Raw genomic sequence first — 20,419 nt, forward strand, 5'->3', positions numbered from 1 at the left:
ATTAATAGATCTTGCATCATTCAGTTGTATATAATTTAGCCTTTTTACAGAACTTAGCCCTCATTTTTTTCCTTAAGAAGTCACTTGATGTATTTAGTTATCCCCTCATTTGTATTGTCATGTGACTATCCGAGCATATGTCTAATATGTCGTAATTCAATTGAGAGTTTTGGATTTGTAGTGTCTTAAAATGACTTTTTATTACTCGAGGCAGCAAGGTAATTTGGAATTTGGTCCTACTAAGAATGGTATTCAAAGATCAAGAGTTTAATATGGTGATAATTCATAATTAGGAAAATATAGTGCAAATTGAAGCTTAAGTTTTCTCTTCATATCAAGCAATAGGAGCTGAACATATACTGATTTGCAACAGAAGATCATTGTCAACATCTTAGCAGTTTATTCAGATCACAAAAATCTCTTTTCTTGGTCAGAATTTAACCCCAGAACAAGAAGTTGCAAAACAAAAGCAAGTTAACTCTTATATGGAGTAAAGAATTGGCACTGTATTACCCCTCACCTAAAGGTTATATGAACAAGCAGGGACCTACTATCTCTAACGCCAATTTCTGCCTCTTCGTGACACAAGATAAATTCGGCCATAAACCCATTGTCTGCCTAATCTTGAGATTGATTGCTGCATAACAACACATAAGAAAATAGTTAAGATTTCTACTTTATGACTTATGATCTTAACACCAACTACCAAAAAGCTTTCAACCTTTCCCATCTCTTCCTATTTCTTTCCCTAAACATAAGATGTAGGATGGGAATAAGGTTGATCAAGGTCAATAGACAAAAAGTTCCTCAAAAGAAAAATTCCTGAATTAGCCGTTTGCATGGAAGCTCTAGACTATCATACGAGAGCGAATTACCTCAACCTTGGTGCGGAATTCCAAAGTGCATTCACATACATGGCAATCTGCTCTATGTGGAGAGATAATAGATTTATCTGATTTCACAAATGCAAATACCTGCATATAAATATTAGCTTCTTCAACATTTAAGAGATGGGTAAAATGGTACTTGGATATATTGAATAGGAAAGAGAAACAAAAAAAGAAGCTTCAGAAGGTAAACTGACCTCCTCTGAGCAATTTGGGCACGGTCCCTTCAGCGCTACTAAGTCACTCCTCCAGAGTCCTTGAAGTACTCTCACTGCAAAACAGATACATGTTTATAGTATTTGGAACACAAAAACCAATATATTTATAACCAGGTTGCCAAATAAAAAATCTAATTTTCATTTTGTTTGTTTAACTTGAAAGACATAAAAAATTCCACCAGAATCAACAGAAAAAAGAGTGTAGCTATATCTAACTTCAAAGATATAAAGCATAAAATCTTTTCGGGTAATCACTTAATCAGACTCCTTGTTATATGTAGCATGGCAGTAAGTTTGTAACTGTTACCAGCAGCTGATGCAACTGGATAGCCAATCACGGACCCCAGTGCCATTAAGAGAACTCCATTCACTGTGGAAAGAAATCCTAGAGAAGAAGCTTGAGTTGTGTAGGAGATTGTTGAGAACGAATCTTGATACGCTAGACTGAAAGTGTAGATTGCAGGCAGAAGACATGCTGAACTGCCAAATGCAAAAATCAGGATCCATATACTTGCTAAGGCAAATACCTGCGAAAGATCTTCCTGCCCTACATCCACGCCAACTTAATATTCAAGCGGAGAGGAAAGAATTAAAAAAAGAAAAAAAAAAAAGAACCGTTCTCCTCTATGGTTTAGAATAAAGCAACTGGACAAATTAACACTTAAGAATCTACTAATTAAGTGGGATCAAGGTCAATTCCAGCCTAGCTCGAAAACAGTCTTTAAGTACACAACAGAATCCACCCATTGCAGTTGTTTTTATAAGTGAGGTAGAGAAGAATATAATTATTTTAGTGTAACTGTAAGAAAAAATAAATAGAATAAACTATATTTCTATCCTCAATTTGTTTAAGTTCAAATTAGATTAATTAAAGAATGTTATATTTATTAGAAATAGCATTTATATGGGGTAATTGTCCAAATCAAAAAGACACATATTATACACTGCTTACAGTATAGAGGTGTTAGTAACTTTCCCTATTCTTCCCTTCCTTTTTATCCTCCAGATATTTTGAGAAACATGTAAATGAAACATTACATGTATCATGCAACTTTGGAAAAATAGTTAACAAGAACTTCAATTCGGTAAAAAGAACAGAGAACTTCCCAAGATGGATATATAAATAAACACAATCAAAATTTGTCCAAACAGAAATTAATTACCTCTGCATCTGAATAGGTTGATTGTCCTCTAAGACTGCAACGAGGGTACTTGACAACAGATTTGGAACCATACCACCGTAGTTTTAACTATTCCAACCATTAAAAAGAAATCATTTTAATTCGAAAACCAGTTTAAAAACATAAAGTTTAGACAACAATTTAGGGTTAATGCACTCACCTCTACTCGGTCAAACATGTCGTCTACAATCAGAGGTGTGCCACTGTAATAAGCATCCCTGGCCTATACCCACAACAAAAAACCCAACAAGTTTCAATTACACTACTCAAAATCACAAATTCAAACACATATTTTTGAGAGAATTGGGAAAATGTTTGAAAATCAAAAGAAGAAGAAAGCTTCAAGCGTTACTTGGCGATAAAGAGCTTCAAGAGTTTCTTTGCTGGCAGTCTCAATTGGGCCAACGTAGATACAAGAAGGACCCTCCTCGTTGCAGATGGATGCCGATACAACGCCTCCTCCTCCACTGCAGCTCCTCGTGGAGACCCGGACCAAAAACGGAGCTCCGGTCCGGTTAGGATGTCTGGGAAGTTCAACGACCGCCGAGGATCCGATCACGTGAGGCCCGATGGAGTTGCACGTGGCCCCCATGAACACAGAAGGCAGAGCTGCTCTGCTACTCGGCAAAAGCAAACATGAGAGGAAGAAATGTTGAAGAGACGTCTCCGCCACAAACTATACTCGCTACTGAATCTTTGTGAGCTTATGCGGCGATAATTTTACGAGAATGCCCTTTTGTGAATCTGAAATTCTGGTTCGTTTCGGCGCGTAAAGATCTGGTTGGTTGACGGCCCCACGCTGATATTTTCCCAAATGTGATTGGTCCTGGATTGTGAGTAAGCCACGACGTCGTTTTAAGTGAAGTTGGAAAAAGACGAAAATGCGTTTGCCGGGAGTCGAACCCGGGTCTATTGCTTGGAAGGCAATTATCCTAACCGTTGGACTACAAACGCCTCTTGATGTGACTGGTCACAAGCAAGTATACGTATTATTTCTTTTTATATTTGTTTGTTTATTATGATCAGGTGGTTTTGCCTATGTATGCTCACTATGCACACATACTTGTTATCTTCATTATCTGTTCTGGTTTTTTTTGGTTGACAATTCAATTTTTTACCAAAACATTAGTGTTCTAACAGTATGTATATATATATATATATATTTGAAAAGGGTCTAATGATCATTTTATAAACAGAACACTTGCAAACACTAATTTATTTCTCTGCAACACATTAATTTTGTTAACGTGAAAAACGAAAGAAAAATTAAAATAAGGTATAATTTACAGAATGGTAAACGAAAATAATGTAAAGAGAAAACAAAGAAGAAAAAATGAAACGAAAAGAAACTGAATTCCTACAAAGCTGAGATAACTGGGATTTCCATCATGTTACAGAATCTCTTCTACTCGAAGAAAAAGAAAAAAGAAAAAAGAAAAATCCTCCCTAATAAACTTTATGTTCTTGCAAAGAAAGAATCCCATTCATGTTTTTCCACATTTCCAAATAAGTTATACTTCCAAGAAAATTCTTCTGGAAAATCATTAGGATCCTCCCCGTTATTCATCTTACTCCTAAGCTTCTCAACTCTATCAAGAACACCCTTCATTGTTATATCAAATGCATCTTCAATTGTCTCCATTCTTGATCTTGGATCAGCATATATCACCTTCGGGATCAGCCTTATGACTTCTTCTCTCATTGCTACAATTTTCCCTTTCGGAATCTGGTGCAGGACTTTCTCAATGCTTGCTTTCCCTTCCTTCACTATATTTGCTGGTATAAAAACAGAATACTTGGAGTAATCCTTTGGTAGATGCCATATGTATTGCGCGTAGGCTGAACCCGGATGGAAGAAAACCGGAATGCAGCCTGCCAGGATAGAATCAAAAGTTGATCTTCTTGTGTAGGAATCTCCAGGAGGCTGTAGGCAAAATGTTGAGGCTTGAAAGAATTTCATAATCTGGTCTGCTTTATAACACTTTTGTGATCCTGAAACACATTCAAGCAGCCTGCATTTCCTACGAGAGGCACGACATTGATCAATGATTTCTTGGCGGATAGAGTCACTTAAGTTAGGCCTCGGAGCTCCAACAAACGAGAAAAGATACCGCCTTTTCTGTCTTCTCATTCGGGCTTGCCATTGGAAGACATCATTATCCTTTGATGGGTGAAAATATGTAGGGTAAGGTATCCCAAAGCCATGATAATTCCATGGACTAGACTCAATCAAAAGCATTGTCATGTTTCTTGGTTCTGGTAAGATCATAAGCCGGTTTCCCCAATCTGATTCGTTCTCCGGAGTCCTCATGAAATCCCAGGTAGTCCTTCCTGCAATCATAAAATGGTCTCTCCCCCACATTGTTTTCCACTCTGGTTTCTCCCTAACCCACTTCATGAGATCAAGAGCAGCGGCATCTCTCATGTAAGGGAAAGGTCCCCAGAGAAACCTGGCTACATCAAGGCCTGCGTAGTAAGGTATGAATATGGCGGATGCCATGGAGGAATCTTTTGTTAAGCACTTATATTGCTTCATTCTGTTATGGAAGATGACTTCGAGAGTGAATTGATTCGTCGAAAACCAACCAGGAACTCTTTCTAAATCCGGAATATGAGGACCTAACCCGAGATTAGATGTTAATTCACACATATTAGTCCACCAACTAAGTGACCAACAATTCTTGAGAAGCTCTTCATTGAACATGCTTGGAATTTCATGAACATAAATATATTTTCCTGCACATGGATCGGAAGATTCAGAATCAAATACCCTTTTCTCTGTTTTCTCTTTAATGGGTTTTTTCCAAACACTTGTCCCCTCAGATTCTCGTTTCCTTGGAACTTTTCTGCTTCTTCTCGCTGTAACTTCTTTTTTAGCTTCAGTATTTACAAATCCTCCATCTTTCCTCCTGGCTGAAACTCGAGTTTTATTCTTCGCTGCCCTTTCATTCTCTGAAACAATTATTTGATTACCATTTTCAAGCCCACCATTTTTAACATCCTCTTCTTTCCTTGCTTCTCTATCAAGCTCTTCAACAATTTCATGTATAATCTTATCATCCTCTGTTTTATCCCCTGTTGTTTCTTCTATTATTGCACCCTTATCATCCTCTGTTTTCTTCTTTTCCCCTCTTTCTTTCCCACCAAGGTCATTTTCATTGACAGTTTCCTTCACAAACCTTGACCCAGATACATCAATGGCGGTCGTGAAATCGTCTCCTTCGCTATTGTTAACTAACAAAGAAGAATTATACAGACAAAGCAAGAAGATCCACAAGAGAAAAGATGCTAAAGCGAGATACCAGAATTGGGTTCTATACTTCGTCGTAATCGCTTTCTCCATCGTCATTCCCTTTCGATGTCTTCTCATGCATGAAACCCAAAATCAAACTTTTTCTACCAATATTCGATTATGGGTTTAGATAAAAACTGAGTTTGGGTGTTGAGGAAAATGCATGAAAAGCTCTTTTCCCTTCTTTGAAAGTTCTCTGTGCTGCAACCTTATATGGAAGATGACGATAGAAACTTCAAGCTTAGTGTTAGGCAATTCAGAAAAGAGAGAGAGAGAGAGAGAGAAAGGAAGATGTTGAAGGATTCAAGGTTTCGTTACAGGAAAATGCAATTAAGGAAATTCTTACACGTTAATGGTTTATTTGTTTTGTAATTTGCATGATTCATGTAAATTAGTTAATAACAGAAGTTGAGGTTTAATCACAACCGTTGGATCAGAGAGTTTTGTTTAAATAATTTGAGGGTCTCTCAAAAAAGATCTTGGGGGTCTGTAGTTAATGAAAAAAAAAAATTATAATTATAATTATAATTGTAATTAATTATAATTATTTTTTAAGGTATTAGAACTTTAAATATATATATATATGTGAAGTTTCATGTAAAATTAAAATAATATATTTATAAGTTGTAAGATTTTAAATTTCTCTAAAAAAATTTAAGAAAAAATCCAAATCAAAACTTAACAGTTTGGGCTCTTACAACTTCAAACTTTGACGAAAGCCCAACTGTTAGGCCCTGCAAATAATTAGGGCTTTCTAACACAATTTTTGGGCCCGGCAAATTAGGAAAGCACATATATATATATGTGTGTGTGTGTGTGTGTGTGTATTTTATATATATATGATTTAATTTTAATATTTTTACACAAAACTGTTTGTTCTATAAAAAAGATCCTCACGCATTTAAAATTTTAAACATGATCCTATAAAAGTTTGAATATGAATAAACCAAAATTATAAAATAAATCGTAAAGATAACTTTTATAAAGTAATTAAAAAATAAATAAATCATATTAGCTGAATTTTCAAAAAAAAAAAAAAAGAATTCAAATTCCATAAAATAAAATCCTACTGGTGAAAGTGAGAAACTTTACAGACTTACACCAGCTGTAAACTTAAAAGCCGTTGACTTAAGGGGTAATTTGAATAACTGGACTGGCCCACCAAGCAATCAACAAATTCAATTACTATTTTCTTTTTCTTTTTCAAATTTAAATTTTATTTTTAATAAATCAAAACAATTACGACTTATAAAATTAAATTAATTTTTTTTTTCTTCTTATAAATTGGTAATTATATACTAGCAGTTGATTTTGTCATTTTCGTCAATACGACGCATTTGGGTTTATTTGTTTATTGTTTAATTTATGTAATTTTCAAGAAACCAATAAAATATATATATATATATATATATATACACACACACACACACATCGAATAAAACAGGTAGATGTCGATTTTGCTGTTTGGTTTTTAACTTAGAAGGCAAATAGTATTTGGAGCAACCTGAGAAAATTTGTGATAATTACTGAAATCGTGACACGTGTCCGTGCACAAAATTATTTATTTTAACTTTACTCATCAACTAAGTTGTGGTTGTCATATTCATTCAACCAGTTCCGAGGCCGGACAAGTTGTTAATTGGTAAACTTGTAAATTATATTATTATTGAATAATTATATTTATAATCCAAAACTAATTATTTTTGTTTCAAGAATAATAAGCATTTCAATATTTTTACACTTTTTCTTTTTCTTTTTCTTTTGAGAATGTTTTTTTTTCCCCCTAATAAACTCGTATATATATATATATATATAGAAATGAGATGAAAATTACAGAGAGTGTGTTTGGTTGGCAAAAATGGTTGAAAAGCAATTGCAGACGGCAATTAAAGAACATATTCCATTCCTTTCCAATTCGAAAACGTAAGGGAATCATAACACACACGCACATATATATATATATATACCCACTAACTAAAAGTAACAAAATTGCATAATATATACTTTAAAAAATTATGATTTTAATATAATTTGTCTATTTAATTACAAATAATACAAAAAATTTAGATTAAAATTATGATTATCACATGATTAATAGATTGTGCTGATTTTATTAAATATATATATTTTTTTTAGATTATCATTTTTTTTAATGTGCAAAAAATAAGATCATGTTGATGGGTTCTTGAACCAAAAACATGACTGGCACGTAGAAGAAATATATTTAATAAATGGATTAAATTTATATTATTTATTTAATTCATCATCTTATTACACGGACATAATCACAAAATGAAATTATTTATTTAAATCTAGAACACTGAAAAAATTATATGTATAAAATAAATATTTAAAAAAAAACGAAAAAAACAAGCAATCAATATAAATTATTACAGAAATTAAAAGCATTTGCTAATTACATGATAATCAATGATTAGAGGATTTAAACAGATCAAAAGGGAATTATCCTTTTGTTAATTATTACTATATATTTTTTTTAATTCTTAATAGATCGCATGAGATAATAATTACAAAAATGAATTATTATTTTTATTACTGTAATGACAACGAGAAACCAAACGAGTAAATGCACCAACAAACTAACAATCTTTGGCAATGGTAACCCAATAAAACACTTGTTGTCATCGTCAAAATCTTCGTGGCGTAACCAATAGCGTTCCCCGTTTAGAAGAAGAGATCTTTGATCAAAAGTTTCGTTCTTTTGGTGGTGGGTCATCATAATCGACGGTGGTCATGATGGGGAGGGACCATCCCCACCACCATCAGCAGCAACCGGGGATTCAAATCAAGGTGGTGAACCCTCGGCGAGGGGATAATGTGGTGCAGCCGCTGGGCCAAGTAGCTCCGTCTTCAGTATCGCCATCACGGCCGCCGCAGCGGCAGGGGGAAGCCGGTGAATCCGGGCCGTTCAAGCGCTGGGTGCCATGGCTGGTGCCGCTGTTTGTGATTACCAACATTGTCGTCTTCTTGATCACAATGTATGTGAATAATTGCCCAAAGAACTCTGGCTCCTGCGTGGCGAACTTCTTGGGCAGATTCTCATTTCAACCGATGAAAGAGAACCCTCTTCTCGGTCCTTCTTCTTCTACGTGGGTATCTCTTCTCTATCTCTCTCGCTATTAATCTGCATATATATCTATATATATGTAGTTTTCTCTGTGTCTATTTATGTGTGGGGATATGGGTTCCGGTTGGGTTTGGGGGGAGGGGGAAGGAGGGGTTTATGAAATGGGGGTTATTGTTTTATTTCTGCATTGATTACTTTTTTTATTTTAGATTGTTGTCTAGATTTGTGTACAGAATGTATATAGATTGATGCGAACATGTCTATTTAGAGAAGTGATTTGTCCATGTTTCTATCACTATCTATTGTCATTATTAACCTTTTTTTTTCATGAATTGGCTCATAGGTAGCTGGCTTGATTTCAATTTGGAAAAGCATAGTGAGAAGTTATTATGAACAGGCCTTTGAAAGAGGAACGGAATTTAGGGGGGGGGGGAAAAGAAAAAGGAAAAAGTTATAAGATACTTAAAAGTTCTGAAATTTTCATTGGCTGAGTCCAATTTACCTTAATTGGGGACCTGAATAACCCAGATAATTTACCTGCTTGGTTTGGATTTTGTTTTCAAAATATGGATAGATATCCAAGGGATGAATAGGTATAGTCAATGACTTTTCGACTTGGATTTGCTGCGAGAAAGGATTGCAAGAAAGGAATGGCAATAATTTGGAAGACATTCTTGCTCTGTAAGATGGCTAAGATGAAAGTTTTTCTTTTGTGGTCTGTTCTTTGATTAATCATGGGTCATGCCTTAAAGTATGAAACTACATGTAATCCATGGTTTTGGATAAGAAAAATGTAAATTCTAGTTTGAAACTCGTGCCGTAAGAATATCTAATCTTGAAGCCACCGAATTTATATCTTTGTGATGCTTGATTTTAGTTTATCTGAATCCATATCCTGAAAGTATATACATGTGATTACTTCATCTAATTGATTTACCGTGTATCCTTTCAGATTAGAGAAGATGGGTGCTCTAGAAGTGTCGAAGGTGGTGCATAGTAAGGAGCCATGGCGCTTGATTACTTGTATATGGTTACATGCTGGGGTCTTCCATGTACTTGCCAATATGTTGAGTCTTGTCTTCATTGGCATTCGACTTGAGCAGGAATTTGGATTTGGTGTGTATTGAGTTCTCCGGTTTGCCTTCTATGCTAAAACTGAAATCTTATAACTTTAACTACGCAAAAAATTTGATGCTTTCAATGGTTCAAAATCTCAGTTTATTTGCTTTTTTTACCTGGGATGTTGCATATCCATATTGATCAATTTTTTTGGTGCATATAGTCATCTTTTCTTGCAATATATTTAAGATCAGAGGCAAACTATTGCATCTGCTGGGTCATTTAAGATAGAAACAATCTCTTAACTTGTGCACTTACAAAGTTGTTTACTTGTAAAATCTGGTTTTCCAAGTTTGAATCTGAGCTCTTTTATGTTATCCATCCACAGTCCGCATTGGGTTGCTGTATATCATCTCTGGTTTTGGTGGAAGTTTGATGTCAGCTCTTTTCATTCAAGCCGGTATCTCTGTTGGTGCTTCTGGTGCACTATTCGGTTTGCTTGGGAGCATGCTTTCAGAACTTATCACAAACTGGTCAATTTATGTAAACAAGGTACATGTCACTTCTCGGGATTTAGAAGTAAAAATTGCTTGAAGCAACTTTTTCATGTTATTGGATATTCAATTGCTTTGCTGGTGTTACCTAGTGGATATTTTTCCTTTTTTGCAGTTAGCAGCATTGCTGACACTTGTTTTCATCATTGCAATAAATTTAGCCGTGGGAATCCTCCCTCATGTGGACAACTTTGCTCATATTGGAGGATTTATTTCTGGTTTTCTTCTTGGATTCGTGTTCTTAATTCGTCCTCAGTTCGGTTATGTTAGGCAGAAAAATTCTCCTCCTGGGTATATTGCAACATCAACTAAACCTAAATACAAGACGTATCAATACATACTTTTTATTGTTTCCCTCATACTATTGATTGTAGTGTAAGTTCCTTGAATCCCTTTGACTGGAATTGATTCTCGCAACAAAACATCTTCGTGATTAGATCTGGTTACCATATTTTTTATTGCAATATTGGCAGATACGTCGCTGGCCTGGTTTTACTTAGCAAGGAAGTCAATTTGAATGATCATTGTTCATGGTGTCACTATTTGAGTTGCGTCCCAACCTCTCTTTGGAGCTGCAAGTCACAGCAAGTTTACTGCGAGGTACTACCTGTGCTGTCTCTTTGACAATCCTTTCTCATTAAACATTTGCATTTCCTATACATAACTGCTTAAACACTCATTCTTGATTGAAAAATCTCGAGCAAACAAAGAAACTTATTGAAATGGCTTTTATTATTGGAAAATGTGTTGCGTGTTACTATTATATGGAAAATTAGACTTTTCCCACTGGGAACGTGTTTGTGTAGAATTGGACGAATCAAGATTGGAATATAATTTGTGTATAAGACGTGAAGTTTGTTTCTAGTTGTAACTTAAAGCTGATGTCTTGTGCTGTATCTTGCTGCTGCTTGCAGTCGACCCAATTTGGAAATCAACTGAACTTGACATGCATAAGCAATGGAAAAACCGGCCTCTACACATTGACAAACAATAGTTCGTTCCATGTTCAGGAGCTATGTTCCGAGCTTTGCAGTTGAAACAATGATGAACATATTAATATCACAGGATGTAAAGAACGGGTTGATTTTATCATTCATCTGTTAAGCCAACAAGAACGATTATCGACATAACTGCAAAGAAGAAGGTTGATACAACGACATCATCGTCGTCATTATCATCACTGTTTTCGTGGGTCATTATCTTTTCTGAGTCTTTCGTTTCTGTCTATACTCCTGAGTTCAATTGAGGAATATATCTATATATACAGCTGTGGAGGTGTATTTTATAGGTGGGAATAGGTTGTCCATTTAGAAAAAATTGAATCGTCTCAAACTCTTTTAGCCTCTTTATATAGTTGATAATTTGTGAAAATGTTGATTCTTTAAAAATAGAAAGGAGGATATAACAGAAGCTTTAGATTTAAATGTAAATGGTATCATAAATTTATATTGAATTAAAGTTAGATAAATTTAATATTTGAATTTTGATAAATAAAAATAGAATTTAATCATTTTAGAATTTATTACAGGAGTAATTTTTTTTTAAAAAATTGAGTGATTAAAAATAAAAATAAAAATATTTTAACACCCTATAATTTAAAAAAAAAAAAAAAAAAATTGTTGGGTGTAGATCAGAAATTAAGGAGGTCCAATAAGACATCTACATGGCAAGAATCGGCCCAACATTTGTTGTTTTGTTGGCCCAATGATAATTTCGTTATATATTTTTCCCAAAAAAATTAAAATATAAAAATTTTAACTATTTTTTTTTTAAATGTTTTTATTTTGAAATATTAAATATTGGAAAATAATAAATATTATTTAGTTCGAGAGATAATAATAATAATGGGTATTAATTAGACAATTAAAGAGTGTATCCGTTTGTAATTAAAAGGGGTTTAAAGAGAAATTATTATACCCATAAATAATAGGCCCATCTTCTTTATTAATTGATAATAAGCCCTTTCATTAATCATATAAACTAACATTATAAATAGTCATTAATTTGGGCCCATTTCTTTTTGGGGCCTTCCAATTTTCATATCTAAACATTTTGTAAATAATAAAAGCAAAAAATTTAATGCCAATTCTTTTCTTGTTAATCTAAAGAGAAATTTGATATGGAATGGTGTTTTTAAAATTGTTCGGAGTAACGTCAAAATTTTATTTAAGCATACATCGTATCGGAAAAACAAATAAAACTTAGTACGATATAGATGTAGAATTTTTTTACGTACTAAACAATACTCGACATAAAACTATAATCATTTTTTTTTTTAAATGACCCATTTTGTAATTTATAGAAACTATTTTGTATGCCTAATATACAGGTTTACATAATGGTTGGTGAAGTTATAGATACATCTTATATAGTATATGGTTGGAGAAGATCAAATCAAATTTTTTGTCATAATAACGTTTATAAGAAGTTGAAAATTACTGAATAGGGTCTATCAAATGATGATTTTCTGTTGGACCATCATTTTGTTTTGTCTCTTTTTGTCTAGAAAATTGCATGTTGCACACACATATTTACATATGCGTATATATATATATATATATATATATATATATATGTAGATGTAATGTATTATATCCACTCTCCATTATTATTGTTACCGCTAGCTATACGCATAGATGATTTCAATTACCCTCCTCCAATGGGCCCTTTTAAGTTTTAACCTATTTCTTCAATATATATATATATATATATGTGTGTGTGTGTGTGTGTGTGTGTGTGTGTATGGGCATTCATAAATGATCTTGTAATATGATTTGAAATTATGGGTAGGTAGTTAAGTTGCTTTTTTATTTGGTTTTGGTAAGAGGTAGTTAAGTTGGTCGTTAGGGTAGTTGGTCTTTTCACTCTATAAACAAAAGCAAACAGGCAACACTTCCTCAAAAGAATATAAATACTTAGCTTGAGATAACTTCCCAATCCCTTTCAACTACCTCAAGAATTTGCCTTCTCAAACCAAAAAAAAAAAAAAAATGAGTCATACACTCACATGCTATACATATGCCCATCACTTTCCTTCAACATGTACATATACATATACATATATATATATGTGTGTGTGTGTGTGTGTGTATGTATATATAATTTATAAGACCTGAAATGATGTCGTTTTTGCTCGTTGGAATAAGAAACTTTAAAGGGTCTCCTACACTTTTCATCTTACAAAACAATAAATATAAGATTTGTAAGTTTCTTGTGGAGGGATTGCGTAATGCTTAATAATGTCTATTTAGTGTACTAGGCGTGCAGACTCAGTTCATTTAAAAGACTTTGTGTATTATTAGTTATTATTATGTTTTTATATTAAATATATACATATATATTAAACCAAACTTTTAACCCATTATAATTATTACAATTTAAAAAAAAAAAAACAAAATTAATCATTATAAAACATTATTAAAATTTAATACAATTTAATTATTACTGTCAATTATTATTATTATTTATTATATAGTGATCCCTACAAAATAATTTATAATTGTATGAAACCAGCTTTCTTTCCAGTGTCTGTGCAGTCATGAATGCGAAAGCTAACTGGACACAGTGGCTCAGCTCTTGTCCCTTCAATCATTTTAGACCCTCTTAAAATAAACTAATTATAAAACTAGCAAAATTTATATTTAAGATAATTCCCCCTCTTAATTACTTAATTAAAATCTATCGTAAACATTTTTCAAAAAATTAAAAAAAAAAAATACCCATCATTTGAATTCTTAATTAATCTAATTACATATCAAATATGCAATTACACTAATTTTATACATTTATAAAGTCAATAAATAAGATCCACCGTAATGAATTATGTATATATATATATATATCCACTTTGCTGACAAAATAATGATCCTGTCTGCTTCTTTAGTCAAAACCAGCTTTAAAATTCTACACAAGCTGTGTTCCTGTCTATTTAATTTATTCCCAAATCCAAAGTGAATCAAGACTTTTGTCTCCCCACAAAAACCAGTCTGAATCGGGCTTTCTGGGTTTTGGGTTTTTCCATTTTCCCCCACCTCCACACTCAACCAGTATGAAAAATCCTTCTTCTAAATTTTGAAAAACTATGTGCTAATATTCAAAAATAATTTAATTAATTACTCATAAAGTCAAATTTTTTGACTAGAAAATTTTATTATACAGTCCCACACGGGGACGAAGTTGAGAAATATTTGGGAATACAAAATTTTAGAATTTACTAATCTATTTTTTAATATATATTTAACAAGTTTCTGCTTGGCATCTTATTTTTGTGAACCCGACATTAAATGAAGAACAAGAAGAAACTGACGTATACGTATAGAATATAAATATATATATATATATATGTGTGTGTGTATATGTATGGTTAATTTAAGCGCATAATTGCCAAATAGAAACGTTTGAATTTCTTGCAGTGTTACCCCAAGTACATACGCTAATCCACTCAATAATACGTAGGTCGCATGTGACAGATTAATTAACGTCAATTAGCGAATATTAATATTGTATTAAACCATATCACTTTCAATTATAGAGTTTAGTGATGTCAAATAAAGTATTTTTATGTTCGATTTATTACGTAAAAATTTGTTTACATAATAAACTTAAAATTAAGCAACTAATCGGTCCAGAAATTTACTAAAAGCATTTGGAAAACAAAATGATTTACCTTTTTCTTTAAACGAAGAAAAGCCAAATAATTAGCAATCAGAAGGTAAGGATGGACCCGTGAGCATGTGTGTACCAGATCTTGACCCCGCACAATTTCAGACCGTCCAATACGTGGAAAGATATTATTGGGCCACGTTGACTGCAGAGTTTAATGAGTATTGTGCTGATATTTCTTTTTTTTTTTTTTTTACTTTTTGTGTTGTGGCACGCACATGGGTTACGGAGACGATGTGACAACCTCACCAGTCAAACGGTGCAGCTCACGCACTGTCCCAACTTTTACTCTCTCTTTCTTTTCTTTTGAAATAATCATTAATTAATTAATTATAGAACGAGTTGGATTATGCCTAACCTGCTTAAACTTGTCTGTACTAAATTCTCTTCAAATAATCTTTCGAGTTAATTTGCAAGATGAGGGAGTCGTAATTTTATGTTCGCGCGTGTGGCTCGAGATTGTTATGGGCCCCACGTGTGCAGTTAAAAAGCCCCACACGGCTGTTAATATGGTCCGCTTATCACGGGGATTAAGTGGGTCCCACACGACCACGTTGGATGCCTTCGCGCGGTGGGCTTCTTGGCTTTGTTGCCCCTCTGGTCATCACCACTTCACTTTGAGTGGGAATTTGCTAAGCCCCATCTCATCTCTCTGTGGACCCTCATGTCTATCCTCCAATCACAGCCGTTCATCGCGCTTCCCGCCTTCCCACGGACGCAAAGCCCGATATTCCCAAATTACCCCTTTGTCTTGACGTCATCACGTCTCAGCACGAGTCACATCCTTTCAGGGTTATTTCCGTCTTATCAAATTAAAGTAGGAACATGGCATGAATATCGTGATTTGTTCCCAACATGACAGAATTCCAGATTCGAACTTGGGACCTTTTCATTAGTTAAAAGAATAAGAAATTATTTTATATAAATACATTAATATTTTATTAAATTCTAAATAATTATATTCTAAATAATTTACGTTTTTCTTTTTTCAAAAACTCTTTTATACATTTACCAAATTCTAATCTTTAAAATTTTAGGAAAAATAATATCGGGTGTGTTTAATCCATTCTATAACAAGACTAAATTGAACACTCGCCCAAGGAGCGCACAATAATGTACTTTAGAAGTCAGATTCCCTACGATTGTGGGGCCCCACGCGTAATCCGTATAATACCGCTACGTAATTGGACCGTGATACCACGCGTGGTTAACAGAGAGTACGCAAAATAAATTATCGAGTTTGGTTCACAAAAAAGGAACATTAATTATGGATTTCTTTAAAAAAAAAAAAAAAAAAAAAAAGGTTTCCAACAGCTACTTTGTTTGGCCACACCTTCTCCCCGCAACTCCATAAGTACCAGACCCTTCTCCTCCCTTTTCCCCTAAGCTCTAATCCTTCATTTTCCCTGTTGAGATTTTCTTCTGGTCTTACTTTGTTATGCGAAGAGAAATGGCAATGGCGGGTACATTCTGGATGGTAGCTTTACTTGGAGCGTTAATGTGGGTTGCTGAAGCGAGAATTCCCGGGGTCTACCAAGGGGGTTCGTGGCAAACTGCTCATGCTACTTTCTATGGTGGTGCAGATGCTTCGGGCACCATGGGTATGTCACTTATATTATGCTTCGATTTTTCATGTAGCATGCAAAATGAGGAGAACCCATCTTGAAAATTCTACTGATAGTTGATTACCCACTTGTTTATTCTGCTTAATGCTCTAAATCGGTCATGATTATGAAAACCCAGTTGAGGAAATTTTTTCCATGTCCGAAAATCGACTGAAGTCACCCACATTGCGTTTAAGTTTTACCCGATTCCATTTACAGGCGGGGCTTGCGGGTATGGGAATCTTTACAGCCAAGGGTATGGCGTGAACACGGCGGCGCTGAGCACGGCGCTGTTCAACAATGGCCTTAGCTGTGGGGCTTGCTTTGAGATCAAGTGTGCGAATGACCCGAAATGGTGCCATTCCGGTAGCCCGTCAATCTTCGTGACTGCAACAAATTTCTGCCCGCCAAATTACGCTCTTCCTAACGACAATGGTGGATGGTGCAATCCTCCGCGTTCTCACTTCGACTTGGCCATGCCCATGTTCCTCAAGATTGCCGAGTACCGTGCCGGAATTGTCCCCGTCGCCTACCGCCGGTAAGCGTCGAACCCGTCTACGTTTTCTAATCTCTGGTTTTGCTCTGTTTCTGGGTTTGCATACGGGGTTGGTCTGTAGGCAATTAATTAACACTTTCGCATGAAGAAGTAAGGAATTTATTGATAGTAGTCCATAAAAGTCTAGATTATGAATTGAAATTACATTTTTTTAAAAATTTATATATATATATATATATATATATATAGGTTCATTCATTTATATCCAAGTATAGTAATTTATCTAATAAAGTTTAAAATTAGAACCATTAAAATAAACTATCTACTTTATATCTAAGTGTGCCCATTTTATAAATGTATTAATTATGATGATTGAAAATTTATTAAATAGTTTATAAATATGATTTCAACGATAATTTGAAAAGAAATTATTTATTTATACAAAATTATTAATTTTTAAGTTATTATTTCCAATTTTTCTAATTTTTTATTAATTTTAATTTGTTTATAGAATGAAGACATTGGCAGATATTTTTATAATTTTTATAAAATAACAAAAAAGATTGAACCATGTTGTATCTGATACGAGCCTATCGGGTCATGAATGAGAATCTATCAGCGGGTCTCGGATCGGATCCTGGTACGGGTGTTTAATAGATTTTTGTCAGATTTTCCAATGTACATTTCCTAATTGGACCAAAATGCCCACCTCCTAGTACCAATATTAAACTATCTTACTAACCGTCAAAAGTAACGGATATTCCGTCCTTCCTTCCTCGCCAACGGTTAGGTGGGGGGGGAAGGTAGTTAACGCCTACTCATTAAACCGTTATTGTTGACCGCTCTCCACCATTTGTTTTGTTTGTTTGTTTGCGCATCGTGCTTTTTTCAATTATTTTTTGGCTTTTAACTTTTGGGTAAGCGCTCATTCAAACACCGAGTTGAATAAAAACTGCCGGACACGGTCTTCGACGAGTTTTACATTACGATTTTATGAAACAATCGTCGCTCATTCTTTTGTGGGTCCCATGCCTAAAATCACGATCCGCGTTCCATGCTAACATTTCTCCTTGACCTAAATGACAATAACGCCTGACGATTTATGGTGTATTTACGCAGGGTGCCATGCAGGAAGATGGGTGGGATCAGGTTCACGATCAACGGCTTCAGATACTTTAACCTGGTGCTGATCACCAACGTGGCGGGTGCAGGGGATATCGTGAGGGCGAGCGTGAAAGGTTCAAAGACCGGTTGGATGCCGCTGAGCCGGAACTGGGGTCAAAACTGGCAGTCAAACGCCGTTCTGGTCGGTCAGCCGCTCTCGTTCAGGGTCACAGGCAGTGACAGACGCACATCCACCTCGTGGAACATTGCCCCCGCCCATTGGCAGTTTGGTCAAACATTCACTGGCAAGAACTTCAGGGTTTGACCAGAAATGAAAATGAAGTAATCAAAGAAAATAAAAAAAAGGAGAGAAAATTAGGAGGATGATATTTGTTTGATATTGATTTTAATTTTCATAATTTTAAGCTTTAACCCTTTACCCAGAAAAAAGAATTTAAAAATAATTGCCAACCAAATTCAAGTTTCCCGCCGTAATATATATATATATATATATTTCCAATATTGTCCTTCTTTGCGCCAATTCTTCTGTGCTGGGAGATGTCGAAGTGTTTTTAAGTTGCTAAAAGTAAAATGGGGAAAGGGGATGGTGGGGTAGGAGGAAAGTAAAGGTCCAGTTTGGTTTCTTTTTTTCTTTTTTTTTTGACTTTTTGCTGGTGTTTGTTTGGGTGATGAGAAAATTAGGGGAAGGGGAAGGAGAGAAAGTGTAAGGGAAATACAGTCGTAGGGGAAGAAAAGGGGCTGAGGCGGCTGCACAAAAAATGTAGCCCGCAGCCTATTATGTGTAGCAGTTAGTACTAAAAACTCTTCTTCTTTTTTGTCTTTTTTTAAGTGTAATGTAGTATGTGATTATGGATGTGTTGCAGAAATGTACTGTTGTAGTAAACTAAGTATTTTTAACTTGTATACTTTTTAATTGGAATGTAATCTTGGTTTTGCTTTATCTAAATCCCAATTTGTTCTGCTAGATTATCAATTAGAGAAATCAGTTTCAGTAACACAGCCAAGTCTAAAGCATACACAATACCTGCGTAAGGAAAACTGCAATTCTTTTCTTTTGGAAAACATAACAGAGAAGCCTCACAAGGAGTAGCTTCCATAACCAAACTTAAAGAGATGCAAATTGGACGTAGCTTATAGCGTAAAACTTGATTTACATAAATTTTATTCTTAAATTTCAGGAAGAACAAAAATGTTCAATACATCTGACTCTAGCCATTTTTCATCTTAAACTTCTTATTTATTTATTTTTTTTCTCTGCTTTTTACTAAAAAGAAAAAAGAACCAAGAAAAGAAAAGCTCCATACTAAAATTGGTGTGCAAAAGGGAAACTTCGGAGAACATTGTAGGATGTTTCCCATGCCTATATCATCGTCTAATGACTTTCCATCGTGTTGTTAGGTCTTTGCTTGAGCTTGACAATACCCAAGAAAACACCGCAGATTCTCGGGTCTGCGATAAGACTGTGGACATTTTGGGTTCCTGATGTGCTCCATTATTTTGTTGCCTTACCGGAGGCAACAGCATTTACAGTTTTGATTGGGTACATAATCCTTACTTTTTCTTCACTCATCTGGAACTTTCCCTCTTCAGCTTTTTAATTTTTTATTTTGTTTCTATCAAATACATATACATATAAACTTTTTACCTACAAATAGAAACCATATAATTTTTTTTTTTTTCTTTATCAAAATATATTTAATGGGTATACAGCATTTATTTATTTGTTTGTTTTTGTTTTAAAAATCAGTTAACAATGAACTAAATTACTTTTTTATATTGAACAAAATAATATTTAACAAGATCAATAAATACGATGTGATATTTTATATTAAGCTCCCTTGTTTTTTTTTTTTTTTTTGTAGCAATTTAAAAATATAGCGATTAAAATTATACTTTTAACAATTCAAACACAGAGAACCAACTGAAGAAAAAGAGACTGCTTCGTGTACGTAGCTCATAATTTGGCGTCATGCCCGGTCTAAACATACTGTATTTTAGGTATTGCTAAATTTTCTTCTTTGGAAAATATCTACAAACTCCTCAAAATAAATTGAACCCAAATCCTCAGAAATCACTAGAAAACGAAAGGCAAAGTGATTGGAGGCGCAATCTTGAGATATAATGAGGAGAAATGGGAATCCTATGACGGTTTTCTTAGCCGGAAAATGGAAGCCAAGACATTTTATTTTTTTCCATTAATTAGGAGAAGAAGAGAAAAAGGCTGTAAATTCTTTATGTATTGCAAATGCAAAA

At 34.3% G+C, this 20,419-nt stretch overlaps 4 protein-coding genes and 1 non-coding gene across 6 annotated transcripts; 2 read left to right on the forward strand and 3 right to left on the reverse strand.

Annotated features, from left to right (window-relative positions):
* Positions 1–309: 309 nt before the first annotated feature.
* LOC110812152 (PGR5-like A protein) lies at positions 310–2,992 on the reverse strand. The gene is made up of 7 exons (XM_022038842.2): positions 2,639–2,992; positions 2,447–2,509; positions 2,269–2,355; positions 1,413–1,647; positions 1,085–1,158; positions 876–974; positions 310–637 (listed from the first exon to the last, which is right to left on the reverse strand). Exons 1-7 carry the CDS (start codon positions 2,876–2,878, stop codon positions 557–559), a joined length of 879 nt encoding a protein of 292 aa, XP_021894534.1. The 5' UTR covers positions 2,879–2,992; the 3' UTR covers positions 310–556.
* A 176-nt stretch (positions 2,993–3,168) lies between these two features.
* On the reverse strand, positions 3,169–3,240 carry TRNAG-UCC (transfer RNA glycine (anticodon UCC)). Its single transcript has one exon. It is a non-coding gene; the product is annotated as a tRNA-Gly (tRNA).
* A 380-nt stretch (positions 3,241–3,620) lies between these two features.
* LOC110812108 (Exostosin family protein) lies at positions 3,621–5,943 on the reverse strand. The gene has a single exon (XM_022038784.2). It carries the CDS (start codon positions 5,654–5,656, stop codon positions 3,743–3,745), a length of 1,914 nt encoding a protein of 637 aa, XP_021894476.1. The 5' UTR covers positions 5,657–5,943; the 3' UTR covers positions 3,621–3,742.
* Positions 5,944–8,148: 2,205 nt separating this feature from the next.
* RBL1 (RHOMBOID-like 1) lies at positions 8,149–11,650 on the forward strand. Of its 2 annotated transcripts, none has more exons than XM_022038945.2 (6): positions 8,149–8,688; positions 9,619–9,782; positions 10,114–10,277; positions 10,395–10,654; positions 10,753–10,879; positions 11,194–11,650. In XM_022038945.2, exons 1-6 carry the CDS (start codon positions 8,333–8,335, stop codon positions 11,314–11,316), a joined length of 1,194 nt encoding a protein of 397 aa, XP_021894637.1. In that variant the 5' UTR covers positions 8,149–8,332; the 3' UTR covers positions 11,317–11,650. The 2 variants fall into 2 exon arrangements, with proteins under 2 accessions (XP_021894637.1, XP_088070433.1); XM_088214307.1 differs by lacking the exon at positions 8,149–8,688 and adding an exon at positions 9,155–9,347.
* A 4,658-nt stretch (positions 11,651–16,308) lies between these two features.
* On the forward strand, positions 16,309–19,106 carry LOC110812175 (expansin-A4-like). The gene is made up of 3 exons (XM_022038872.2): positions 16,309–16,542; positions 16,765–17,083; positions 18,161–19,106. The coding sequence occupies exons 1-3, from the start codon at positions 16,380–16,382 to the stop codon at positions 18,468–18,470; spliced, it is 792 nt and encodes a 263-aa protein (XP_021894564.1). The 5' UTR covers positions 16,309–16,379; the 3' UTR covers positions 18,471–19,106.
* The last annotated feature ends 1,313 nt before the right edge of the window (positions 19,107–20,419 follow it).

This window comes from Carica papaya, chromosome 2, assembly GCF_054855325.1.
Source record: "Carica papaya isolate Zhongbai chromosome 2, ASM5485532v1, whole genome shotgun sequence".
In the NCBI taxonomy this organism is placed as follows: Eukaryota; Viridiplantae; Streptophyta; class Magnoliopsida; order Brassicales; family Caricaceae; genus Carica; species Carica papaya.